The sequence below is a fragment of the Peromyscus maniculatus genome, chromosome 21 (genome assembly GCF_049852395.1).
Source record: "Peromyscus maniculatus bairdii isolate BWxNUB_F1_BW_parent chromosome 21, HU_Pman_BW_mat_3.1, whole genome shotgun sequence".
Lineage (NCBI taxonomy): Eukaryota > Metazoa > Chordata > Mammalia > Rodentia > Cricetidae > Peromyscus > Peromyscus maniculatus.
The window spans coordinates 70,212,723-70,226,202 of record NC_134872.1 but is presented as its reverse complement, the minus strand read 5'-3'; the positions used below and the strand labels follow the sequence as shown (position 1 = coordinate 70,226,202).

The 13,480-nt window shown below is 41.0% G+C and overlaps 1 protein-coding gene across 3 annotated transcripts in view; it reads left to right on the top strand.

The window, feature by feature from the left end:
* Nucleotides 1–2,429, top strand: part of Bend6 (BEN domain containing 6) — a 69,879-nt gene extending 67,450 nt beyond the window's left edge. For all 3 annotated transcript variants that reach the window (XM_076558457.1, XM_042265584.2, XM_042265586.2), the window contains exon 7: nt 974–2,429. In XM_076558457.1, the coding sequence (XP_076414572.1) occupies nt 974–987 (14 nt within the window). In that variant the 3' untranslated portion in view covers nt 988–2,429. The remainder of the gene's footprint in view (nt 1–973) is intronic.
* Nucleotides 2,430–13,480: the final 11,051 nt, after the last annotated feature.

Genomic DNA, 13,480 nt, shown 5'->3' with positions numbered 1-13,480 from the left:
CCATGGGAGACCTTGATTTGGGGGATGTGGGGATGCAGGGTGACTTGGGAGAGAGGGCTGGAGGGTGGGAGGAGGGAAGGAGGGAGGACCTATGGGTGGTATGTGAAGTGAGTAGAAAATTTCTTAAAGAACAATGAAAAAGAAAAGAAAACGAAAAAGAAAAAAGAATGTGTTTATTGTATTGGGAGCTGACATTTAGAGATGGCAGCCTAAAGGGTTCACAGGAGAAAAAGGAGAGTGTGCCACCAGGATCTGTTTAGTCCCCTGGGGATGGAGCAGAGAATGAGGAGACTGTGCTGCAGAGCTGGGAATTAGAGGGCTGGGGGGGGGGCAGAATTGGGTTGGAGGAGGAGAGGAGAGAGAGTGAGGATCTGAAGATGGTCTGCCTCCTTCTCTAGCAGAGGCCAGCAGGTTCCCAGGGAATGCCTGAAGGACTTGGAGGGTGACACAAAGGGACAGGGTGGTGAGGGAGGCTGTAGGAGATCTGTATGATCTGCTGGAGATGGGAGCAGAGAGGAAGGAGAGGCCACAGCAGAAGGTCTGCTACAGAGCTGGGCACGAGACTGAGGGATTCAATTTGGAGTGCAGGGGGGGGGGGGGGGGAGTGTTAATGGTCCAAAGATCGCCTACCTGCTTCCTTCTCTTCTGGGTTTTGAATCAGGTAAACCAGGTTTGAAAAACTGCTAACCAATAAGCAACCAATAAACATCACTGAAGCATGTTATACAGAATTGTTGGTAAATTTTTTTACATGATTCATTGGTATAGGGGGTTCATTTTGCCTTGTTTTAAAATTTAGCTAATACAATTAATTGTCTCAAATAAAAATTAATATAAAATATTTTTACTGTTTTCTATGCTGGAATTCCTCTAAATAAACTATGAAACAATTCACAGAACTTCTCAATAACAATAGTTCTTATCTTTAACACAAATTTGCACCTCTGTGAAATTTGCTTTTTTATTACTACAGGTGTCTTAAAATAAAGCATGTTTGGTTTTACGTCAAACATTGGATTTTGCTGGAGAATCGGAGACACGTCAGAGACCGGCTGTCTGGTGTCTGTGGTACCCATGACTTTCCTGGTGGAGCAAAGGACTGGTTGAAGAAGCTGCATGCAGAGTCCATACTACTTACTAGTGATGCATCAAACCAGAGAATGTTTGTCAAACAAGCATGCAATATGGTTTCTTTGGAAATATGCATTTCTCACAGCCCCCAGTACTTCCCTGTACAACTAACTTAAGATAATAGAAGCTCTTATCATAGCAACAAAAACATCTACCCTCCAGAACAGTCACTGTCCTCCACAAACACGGTGCGTTATTACTATCAGTGATTCCCCAGGTCATGCTGTTTGGTTTTTTTGGATTTAGCAAGCACATGTTTGCTAAAACTACAATTGAAATAATACATGTTTACAAATGCAAAAGGAATAAAGTGAGCCTCAGCGATGATAACCGAGTCTCACCAAGTAATGATGATGTAACATTAAAGTGAAATAGGATTATGGAAAAAAAAAAATAAAAGTCTTTTCAATATTAAACTATCCCAACACAATCCTAAAAGGCCCCAAATCCAATTTTCATTTGTTAAAATGATGCACCGATTTTTATAATAGACTCCTAGTTTGCAAAGCAGACATTACCTCTCAGTATTCATTGTCCAAAGTGTGCTAGACACAGATGCGTAATGTTAAACAGAAATATCACCTAAAGTGCACGCAGGACATAACATCATGTTTGATCAGCTGTGATGCTACACTGCTTAATTTTAACATGTTTATTTCCACTGTGACAGAAGGAAAATGAATTGAAAAAAAATAATACTGGCTTAATAATGGCACAGGAAAAAATGTCATTTTGTAAATCAACAGAAGATAAAATATTCTTCAAAGACTTTTCACTTGACGGCAGATCACCTGACTACTTTGCAATGTGAAGCTATGGGGTTTTTTCTTTCCTTTTCTCTTTTCCTTCCTTCCTTCCTTCCTCCCTTCCTTCCTTCCTTCCTTCCTTCCTTCCTTCCTTCCTTCCTTCCTTCCTTCCTTCCAACCTTCCTTCCTTCCTTTCTTTCTTCCTGTTTTCTTTTGAGGCAGGATTTCTCTGTGTAGCTCTGATTGTCCTGAAACAAATTCTGTAGACCAGGCTGGCCTTGAACTCAGAGATGCACCTGCCTCTGCCTCCCAAATGCTGGGATTGAAGGTGTGCACCACCATGCCTGGCGAAACTCTGCTTCCTAAGTGTGTAAAGCGGTGCTGAAGCTTGGAGAGGGGGATCCCTGGAGTGCAGTGTAGTGGACCCAGGGAGGACTCTGTCAAGGTTGCTTGATAACAGTACAGTTGTACAAAACAGATCTTCTCAATGAAATGAATTATGCAACATTTGCTACTTTTAATTAAATAAAACTTAACTCCATTGAAAACTAATGCACTTGCTTATTGGTTTTTTTATTATTATTATTTCATGATGTTTTATATTCAGGGCAAAACAAATTTTACTCTTTTAAGCTTTCTTAACCTTCAGAGTGTGCATCATCTGATGCTCTGAATGAAGTTGGCTCTTGCATGAGATTTTAGACCACCTCATTTATTGGCTCCATTCTCCCAGGTTCTACCACCTCTGGAGGGATAAACTAGTGGCACCCAAACAGGGACCTAAAGTTGGCTACAAGGAAACACTGTGGAGCCCCACAGAAGGAGGTGAGTGAGAACAATGGGGCAGAAACTAGGGAAGGCTTTGCCTTAGGTTGAGCTATTGTGTCCCTTTTTAAAGGAAGAAGGAGCACAGGCATCAAAATCACAATTATTGGATTGCTTGCAAGTTATTTATGATTACAGTCCCTGGCTTCCAGGAGAAGGAACTTTAGATGAAGAAGTATGGGACAGAGTCAGAAACTGAGTATTGAAAAGGCATATAAAAGGGGCAGGAAGGAGATCCCCATTCAATTTTGGGTCACTTGGCCATTAATCAGACTACTATCAAAAATGCTTAAGATAAAGAGGCTATTAATCATGAGGAAGAGATGATTAATTCCTTGAATGAATATAAACTGGATGATTAAACCTTCAAATTGGTAAAAAAAAAAAAAAAAGAGGCAAAAAAGATCCACACACAGGAAAATTAGGAAGTAGTCACTAACATCTATGCTGGGCAGTTCCTTCAGCTTCCTTATTGGAGCCTCCTTTAAATGTGAATCCTCCATTGCCCAGAAATGACCCTGAAGGCGTGGGGTGAGGAATTTGATAGTCAATCTAATCTTGAATTCCCTCCACTTCCTGGTGAGGATTTAGGAGAGACTATGAAAATGCTAAGTTTACAACCTAGACAAGCTAGGGCAGAGCAGAAAAAAAGAACTCATTTACCAATTCCTCTCCAGTCTCATGAACTATGCTTGGTATTTCTAGTGAAATTTCAAGAATCAAAATGAAATGTTTATCAGGGATTAGACATGGATCTATTGAAAGATTTTTAAAAGACTTGTGCTTCTTATGGACCTACTGCTCCATATTGTGATGAGTATATTTTTGGTTGGAATGATAATGCACAATGGTTGCCATATGATTTTCATATAATTTGCTAAAATGGTTCTCAGCCCTTCCCGATTTCTTCAATGGCAAATGTGGATTGCAGAATGAAGCCCCTTCAAAAGTTCAACAGCCAGGACTAAGGGTTGATCCTGGAAATATAACATATGAAATGCTGATAGGGACTGGTAGATGGGTATCAACAGATCACAATATACCTCCTGCAACCCTCCCACATGTTAGGGCCATAGCTATGACTGCTTGGATGAAAATTGATAGGGGACCTGATTTCAGGACCAGGTATATTAAAATTATACCAAGTCCCTCTGAGCCTTATGCTCATTTCATAGGGAGACTCAAAGATGCTATAAAGAAACAAGTAAAAGAGGAACAAATTCAAGAGTTTTTATTAAACAGCTGGCTTTTGATAATGCCAATGAAGATTGCCAAAGAATAATCAGACTTCAGAGAGAGAAGAGACATGTTATGGACTTTCTAAAGTCATGTAGCAATATGGAAACCTACAAATAGAGGAGAAAAACTACAAACATAGAGCTTTAGAAACCTATGCTGTTCATAGACAAATGTCAGCAAAATGTTTTAATTCCAGCTAACTGGCCACTTAAAGAAATAATATAACTTGCCCTTGCAACAAATGAGTGCTCAGACTCAATGAGTTCCTGGCATATGCCCTAAATGCAAGAAAGGAAAACATTGAGCTATGGAATGCTGATCTAAACATGATAAGGATGGCAATACATTGCCTAGCAACAATAACAATACCAGTAAATAACAGGTAAATAGATTGCGGCCCCTCACCCTCAGACCCTGCAAAATTAGAGGGTTTAAGTCTAGCAACAATAACATTTGTACCAACTTCAGGTTGTAATCAATCCATTCTTACCTTATAAGCTGCTACTCAAGAAGTAGCACAATTCTTATTCCTTGAGGTAAAGATGTTGCCATTTCAACTCTTTAAAATCCTTTTAAGTTATACACAGTATTTTGGGGACCTATACTGCCTGGAACTGTAGCTAGAGTTTTCCTGCCTTGCCCACAGTCAGGACAAATCTTTGTCACCCGCAGTCCCACAATCCACTTATAAAATAATCACTCAGACGCTTATATCACTTATAAACTGTATGGCCGTGGCAGGCTTCTTGCTAACTGTGCTTATAGCTTAAATTAATCCATTTCCATAAATCTATACCTTGCCACGTGGCTGGTGGCCCACCGGCATCTTCACATGCTGCTGGTCATGGCGGCGGCTGGCAGCCAGTCCTTCTGCCTTCCTGTCCTTTTATTTCTCCTCTCTGTTAGTCCCGCCTATCCTTCCTGCCTAGCCACAGCCGATCAGGTTTTGTTTATTGATCAATCAGAACAACTTGACATACAGACCATCCCCCAGCACAGCCAAGTGCAGACCATCTCAGACACCTGCACTCAGGCCCATGGTCCTAATCATCCTCTATGCGGACCTGCTGGGTAACGCCACAAAGAACCCAAGAAGGGCTCCCACAGGACATACAGAACATCCCACAGCATGGAACAGTTGAACTTTCATTGGCTCACAGTAGTTTATCCATGAAAGGAATCATGGTTTGTACATGTTAGGTTCCTGGAGAAGTCCCACAAAAGACCACCATCCATGTATGCAATCAACATGAATCTTTATTATCTCGAGAAAGTTTCCATCATGCTGGGGCCAGTTATCCCACACAAAGGCAAAATTGTGACGACCCTGAGAGGAGTTGGCATGCTCCTCTTAAGCACAGCCCAGGGGAATTCCTAGAGCAGTTAGGTCACTTTAGATATGATTGGCTTAAGCAAGGGGCAATTGTATCAATATGTTCTAATTGGCTAGGGCTAGTTAGGGGGCTGGTCAGGGCCACAGTTCTCCATTTTGAGGCAGGCCTGGACAAGTCCCAGGCTTTGTCCTTGAGCTGCTGTGGAGGCTGGCTGGCCTAGTACTTGCTGACTGTAGGGGCTGGCTCAGTGGCCCAGGCTTAGTGCATCCATCTCCCTTGTCCCTGTGGTCAGGGGCACCAGTCCTTTGTTTGTGGCTCTTTCAGAAACTGCTTGCACAGTCTCAGGAAACTGAAATTGAGGCCTGATCTCTGAGAGAAGACCAAGTAGCCTGTAATGGTGTCTGCTCAGTCCTCTCAGTACAGGACTCATTGATAAAGATTATGTAGGGGAAATTACAGTCATGATCACAGTGCTCACTGATTGACAATTTAAAGCAGGAGACAAAAATTACAGTTACTATTACTGCCTTATCGAGTCCTTCATGGGACAATGCAGTTTGTGAGGGAGGATTTGGTAGTACAGATAAAACTGCAGCTTTAAGCACTTTTTTGAAGGAAAAATGATAAACCATTATTGGATTTAAAATTGAAAGGAAAAACTTTTAGAGGATTAATGGATTCTGGAGCTCATGCCCTCTAATTATAACCATAGAAGAATGGCCTTCCAAATGGCCTGTTGTGGAGGCAAATCCAACCCTTGTAGGGTTGGGAACTATGAACTATAACAAGATTAAACAAAGTGCTACAAAATTAGAATGCGTAGGTCTTTGTTCTGTATGTTTAGTGTTTTGATTATTATGTGGCAAGGGGACTTTTTTTTTTTCCTGGTACAATCTATTTGGTGTTCTGCAAGCTTTTTGTATCTTAATAGGCACCCCCTTCTTTTAGGTTAGTGTCTTAGAGTTTGCTACTGCTGTGAAGAGACACCATGACCACAGCAACTCTTATAAAGAAAACATTTAATTGAGGGGCCTTAGTTACAGTTCAGAGGTTCCATCCATTATCATCATGTCAGGGAGCATGGCGGCATGCAGGCAGAGGTGGTGCAGGAGCTAAGAGTGCTACATCTTGCAGGCAACAGGAAATCAATCCACACACTGGGCAGTATCCTGAGTATAGGAAACCTCAAAGCCCACCCCCAAAGCGACGCACTTCCTCCAACAAAGCCACACCTCCTAATAGTGCCACTCCCTATGAAATTATGGGGGCCAATTACATTCAAGCCACCACAGTTAGGAAAATTTTCTTCTATGATTTTGTTGAAGTTATTTTCTGAACCTTTGAGCTGGGATTCTTCTCCTACCTCTATTCCTATTATTGATAAGTGTGGTCTTTTCATAGTGTCCCAGATTTCCCGGATGATTTGTGTCAGGAATTTTTTTTTATGTAACACGTTCTTTGTCCTATGTATCCATTTCTTCTATCTTTTCTTCAGTGCCTGAGATTCTCTTTTTCATCTCTTGCATTCTGTTGGTGAAGCTTACCTCTGTGGTTTTTGTTCAGATTCCTAAATTTTTTTGTTTCCAGAATTCCCTCAGTTTGTGTTTTCTTTACTACTTCTATTTCCATCTTCAGGTCTGGACCAGTTTTATTTGTTTCTTTCATCTGTTTGTTTTTTCTTGGCTTTCTTTAAGGAACTTATTCATTTTCTCCAATTGTTTATGTTTACCTGGATTTCTTTAAGGAATTTTTTCATTTCCTCTGTAAGGACCTCTACCATCTTCATACAGTTGGTTTCGGGGTCTTTTTTTTATGCTTTCCGCTATGCTGGAATATTTAGATCTGCTGTGGTGGTAGAGCTGGGCGCTAGTGGAGACACGTTGTCTTGGCTGTTATTGATGGTGCTTTTTGCACTGGGATCTAGGCATCTGGGTTTGGGGTGGTTGTAATTTTAGGTACTGATATCTGGTCTTGTCTTAACTGGGGGGGGGGGGTGTTTTGTTCTTTGGTTTCTGTTTCCTCTCTGGATTTTCAGAGAGCGCATTGACTGTTTTACTGCTCTGCTTGTCTGGTGTGTTGTGGGGCTGGCGTAGGATATGCTTGCTGGTGTTGAAGGCTGGATGAAGGGGAGGCCAGGGGTAGGTCTAAGGGACCCACAGGAGGTGTGGACAGGGAGTAGGGGAAGCTGCAGCTAGTGTTCTGTTGCAGCATGAGGGGTGACCCTGAGAATAGGGTCTGAGGTAACAGAGAGAGTGGGGAATGTCCTGAGGCAGATTACCTGGTCTTCTGGCAGGCGAGGCCTGTGTCCTCGTGTTTCTGTAATTAAAAAGAAATCTGATAAATGGAAATTGTTCATTGACCTGCAGAATGTTATTGCCACCATGTGGCCAATGGGAGCTTTACAGCCTGGTTTACTAAAGATTGGCCTTCAATAGTTTGGAATTTAAAAGATTGATTTTTTTTTTAAAGATTTATTTATTTATCATGTATACAGAAGAAGGCGCCAGATCTGATTACAGATGGTTGTGAGCCACCATGTGGTTGCTGGGAATTGAACTCAGGACCTCTGGAAGAGCAGTCAGTGCTCTTAACCTCTGAGCCATCTCTCCCACCCGACACATGTTATCTTATACTTGGAGACTATAGCTGTTGTTAGTTATTCAGTTAATCGGAAAGTCTTCAGGAAATATTTATCATAGTAAAAATTAGAAATAGTTAAAAAGAGAGAGAGAGAGAGAGAGAGAGAGAGAGAGAGAGAGAGAGAGAGAGAGAGAGATTTAGAGTTGCTGGTTCTGTATATTAATGTCCAGCCTTACATCAGTTTTTGCTTATGCAGGGCAGGAGCTGGGTAGCTTTAACCAGTAGTTTTTTCCTCCAGGTCTTTGAAAATCAGTTACCTTTCAGGCAAGGTGAGCCTTTAAACTAAATTTGATTGTATCATGGTTTTACCTTATTTGACTTTACCTCCACACAATATATCTAAAAACCTTATTGAGACATGAAAAATCTATGCACTTTGTCCTAATTGACCCTTTGGCAGCCTTATCATTCATCAACTCTATTTCCTGTTGCATTCTTTCTTAAAAGGTGCCAAAAAGATTGATTTTATACTATACATATTCATCCCAATCACTGTTCCATAAAGATCCACTGTAAGAAAAATCATCAGAATCAACAAAGTCCTACATTCTCCCAAAGCAGCCTGGTGTGATGAAAGGCAGACAGGGAGGATTCACAGGTCTCTTTCCTTGCTTATATTGGAAGTGATTGGGTACATTTCACCTTTTATGTTCCCTCTCTCAATCATAAAGAACCTCAGCTCTGCTATCAATGGACTATAATACCTCAAGGTATGACAAACTCCCCTACTGTGTGTGTGTCAATGCCATGTAAGAAAGGTTTTAGAACCTGTGAGACAAGCCTTCCCTCATGCTTATACTATTCGTTATATGAATGACATCCTGTTAGCCAACTCCAAAGAAGAGCTAAAATCTATACATGACACAAATCAGGGTATGCTACATAAAAATGGGCTTTGTAGCTAAAAAGGTACAAATATCAGACATGGTACAATATTTAGGACAATTAGTTACTAGAACAAATGTTAAACCACACACACACACACACACACACACACACACACACACACACACACAATGTCCATTCAAGACAACTTAAAAACACTTAACATGTTTAGGGGGCCCCTAGGCAGCAGTGGGATTGGGACCTGTCCCTGGTGCATGAGCTGGCTCTTTGGAGTCCAGTACCTATGGTGGGACACTTTGTGCAGCCTTGGCTTGGCTTGGACCTGCCTCAACTGAGTGTACCAGGTTCTGCTGACTCCCCATGGGAGACCTTGCCTTGGAGGAGGTGGGAATGGGGGATGGGTTAGGGGGGAAGTCTGGGGGCCGGGAGGAGGGAGGAGAGGGGAATCTGTAGTTGGTATGTAAAATGATAGAATTTTTTTTTTTTTTTTTGGTTTTTCAAGAGAGACAGGGTTTCTCTGTGTAGTTTTGAGCCTTTCCTGGATCTCGCTCTATAGACCAGGCTGGCCTTGAACTCACAGAGATCCTCCTGCCTCTGCCTCCGGAGTGCTGGGATTAAAGGCATGTGTCACCACTGCCTGGCAGAAAATCTCTTAATAATAATAATAAAAAAAAAACTTAACAAATTTCAGAAATTATTAGGGATTATTAATGGGCTCTGTCGTATTTTAGGAATACCTAAGCACTAACCAATCTATTTAAGACTCTAGAAGGAGAAATGGCATTGGATAATCCTCATATATTGTTTCAAGAGGCAAAGGAAGAACTATAACTATTTGAATCCAGACTAAAAGAGGCATTTGTGTATGGTGTGGACTTTTCACTGCATTTAAACCTACTTATTTTCCCAACTAAATTGTCTCCAACAGGTGTGATAGCACAAGAGGATAAACCTTTGGAATGGATTTATTTCCACCATAAGGGCCAGAAAATACTAACTGCTTACCTTACTCTTCTTGCTCAATTAGTAAATCAGGGGAAGACCCAATGTCAACAATGATATGGATTTGATCCTTGCCATATCATATTATTCTTAACAATCAGTTTTAAAGAGCATTGCAGAACTCTTTGGATTTTAATTTTTCATTTGCAGATTACTATGGAAGGATAGAAAATCATTATCCAGCTGGTAAGCTATGGGATTTTCTCATACAAACTGAATTTGTGATAATAAAAATTGTCCATCCTTCTCCCATTCCACAGGCAAATACTTATTTTATCAATAGTTCTTCTGGGGGGTTAGGAAGGATTCATGATCCGGATATTCATCAATCTACTAATACTTTTTTTTTCCCCTCAGCCGAACAAATGGAACTCGCTGTTTTATCTATTATGATTAATTCATAAGCCCCTAAGAATCATTTCAGATTCTGCTTATGTTGTAGGAGTATTTCCAGCAATAGAAACTACTTTAATTTTGTCTCTGTATCCTGATGCGCTCCCATTACTACGGGAGCGACAACATCTGGCTAAAACCTGCACACATCCTTTCTTTATTTACTCATACTCATGCGCACTCTACCTCCCTGGTTTTATTGCAGAAGGAAATAAGCAAGCTGATTGATGCATTAACGTGCCCTATTTTTACTTCTCCAGAACAGGATCATCAACACCTACACATTAATACTAATACACTTCATGTACAGTGCCCCGTCCCACTTAGACAAGCGAGACAACTTGTGCAGGAATGTCATATTTGTACTGTCACCGTCATGACATGACTATGAATACTATAGTCATGTAGCTGAAGTGAATCCCACGGTTAAGAATTCTAATCAATTATGGCAATTGGCTGCCACATGCTTTGCTCTTGGCCCCAGATGTTGTACCTGCACATTTGCATTAATACATATTCTAAGTGTCTGTGGGCTGTGCCCTGTCCTCAGAGAATGTGCCTCTCTGATACAACTTTTGCAGTTTAATGGGAGTGTCTACTTCTAAAAACCGAAAATAGACCAGTCTATAGTAGTTAAAAATTTAAGAATTTCTATAAAGAGTGGAATATTAATCATATTACAGGCATTCCTTATAAATCTCAAGGCCAGGAGGACATAACTGAATGAACACATAGAACATTAAAGCAACAATTATTAAAAAAATAAAAATTTAAAAAAAACACAGGGGAGAACCAAGGGATATCCTTGCACTTTCCTTACTTACTCTTAATTTTTAAAACTTGCCTCAAGGTGATATATGTGCAAGAGCTCAAAAACATTTCTCTACAGAACATTCTGAACTGCCTTTAGATAGGCCTGTGTGGTTTAAACAGTTTGAGACTTGGAAGTCCAGTTGACTGAAGAAAGTCAGGAAGGGGTGTCCATCTGCCATTGCAGATGGATCCACTGGAACATGGGTTCCTCTTCAGCTCCTCCAGGCTCCGGCCATCAAGAACAACAGCAATAGGTGAGGAGACAGTGGAAGTCACCAGAAAGATAGCAGACCTCCAGCTAAAGGCCAAAAGGAGATGTTGACCATTTCATCAGGAATCAAGTCTGACCACCTGGGGCTAAGTTAAAGCCCCATGTACCAAGGGAGAAGTTATTCTGTGAAACACAATGACCCATATGTCACCTGGGAGTGTCTTTTTGGTGATGCTAGCTGCTTTGACCTGTGCATCTGTGGTGAGTGCCTCTGCATGTGTGTATTTATCTTATCTTCCTCATCATCCTTTGCTTCAACTTGTAGACTGGATGGATCCAGCACCTGTTATCTTTGCTAATGACTCTGTGTTTATCACTGGACCTCAGGACCATAATAGATTTATTCATTCTTCTGCAGAAGGGACTGTGCTTCATTTTTTCCTTGAGATTTAAATCACTTCCAATTTGCATAGGACATCATAATATTTGTATTACTATTAAAGGCAAATATGGGCTTATGTTCTACAAGATACCAGAACTTCTAATCATATGGGTCTCTTTTCAAGCTATTCTCTAGATTTTTCTGATCAATATAATAATGTTACCCATAGCACTGGATATCGTTTGGATCCCTGTTCTTGGTGGCAGAGTATTACACACAATATTTCACTGTTCTAATATCATTCATTATGTTTATATTTGCTTGCTTATTGGATACTCATGCATCAAATGACAATTAGATTTATCTACTACATCTCAAACCACAACCACTCTGGATATCCTGTGTTTAAAAATAAAAAAGTGGAAATGTCGGAACATGGTCCAGGAATGGAGTTGTGTGAGGAGAATTCTGAGAGTGCTTATGAGAACACTCCAAGAAAAAAAGACAAGATCCTGTCTTGTGACCTCAGTTTCTTCAAAACACAAAATGGTTCTTGGACTGTATTTTTGTGCTCCTCCCAGGGGTAGCAGACAGGAGTGAGTTGACTTCAGATTACTCATTCTTTTTTTTTTTTAAGATTTATTTATTAATTATGTATACAATGTTCTGCCTGCACGTATGTCTACAGGCCAGAAGAGGGCACCAGATCTCATTACAGATGGTTGTGAGCCACCATGTGGTTACTGGGGATTGAACTCAAGACCTCTGGAAGAGCAGCCACTGCTCTCAACCTCTGAGCCATCTCTCCAGCCCTTGATTATTCATTCTTGCTTGCTATTGTTATTCAATTAAATGATTAAGCTATCCACATTGCCTCTGTGGGAAAATGTGTTTTTGCCGCATGTGTCTTGTCCTTGGGATTGTCTACAGCTTGAACTCATGAGAACTTTTCTCATATGACCTTTATGAACCCTCGGAGTATAAATTGCCTGATGCGCTGAATAAAGTTGACTATTGCATGAGACTTTAGTCTACCTCATTTATTGGTCCTGTTCTCCCAGGTCTCACCACCACTAGAGTAGTGACAGTCCATCATCCTGGGAAGTCAGGGCAGGAACTCAAGGCAGGAGCTGTTGCAGAAGCCATGGAGGAAAAGATGCTTACTATACAGCTCATCTTGCTTCCCCCCACCTCCCCCACCTCCCCCCACCCCACCCCCGATACAGGGTTTCTCTGTGCAGTTTTGCGCCTTTCCTGGAATTCACTTTGTAGACCAGGCTGGCCTCGAACTCATAGAGATCCGCCTGCCTCTGCCTCCCGAGTGCTGGGACTAAAGGTGTGTGCCACCACCACCCGGCTCATCTTGCATTCTTATGCCATGCAGGATCATGAGTCCTAGAGTGACACTGCCCCCAGTAGGCTGGGCCCAGCCACATCAATCATTACTTAAGAAAATGCCCTATACATTACCTATAGACAGTTATGTGGAGGCAAGTTTTTAAAGTCCCCTCTTCCCAGATATGTCTAGGCCTGTGTCAAGTTGACACAAACCAATCAGTACAGCCTCATATTTTGTTATCCCATGACAAGTTGTCAGCACTGAAATAGTGTGCATACAAGTAAGACTGAATGGACTAAGCATATTGCACTGATATATTTAGGTACACACACACATACACACACACACACACACACACACACATATATAACATATAAATTTAAAAAAAATAAGGTATGATTTTGAGAGGAAGTGGGGGTTACATAGGAGAGATTAAGGGAAGGAAATGGAAAGGGGTAATATAATTGTATTTTACTTAAAATAACAATTAATTAATTATCTAAAAAAAACACTTACTTTAAAAACCTACAGCACTAGTGTTAGTTATTTAGCTGCATTGTGTTCTTACCCTGCAAGGAA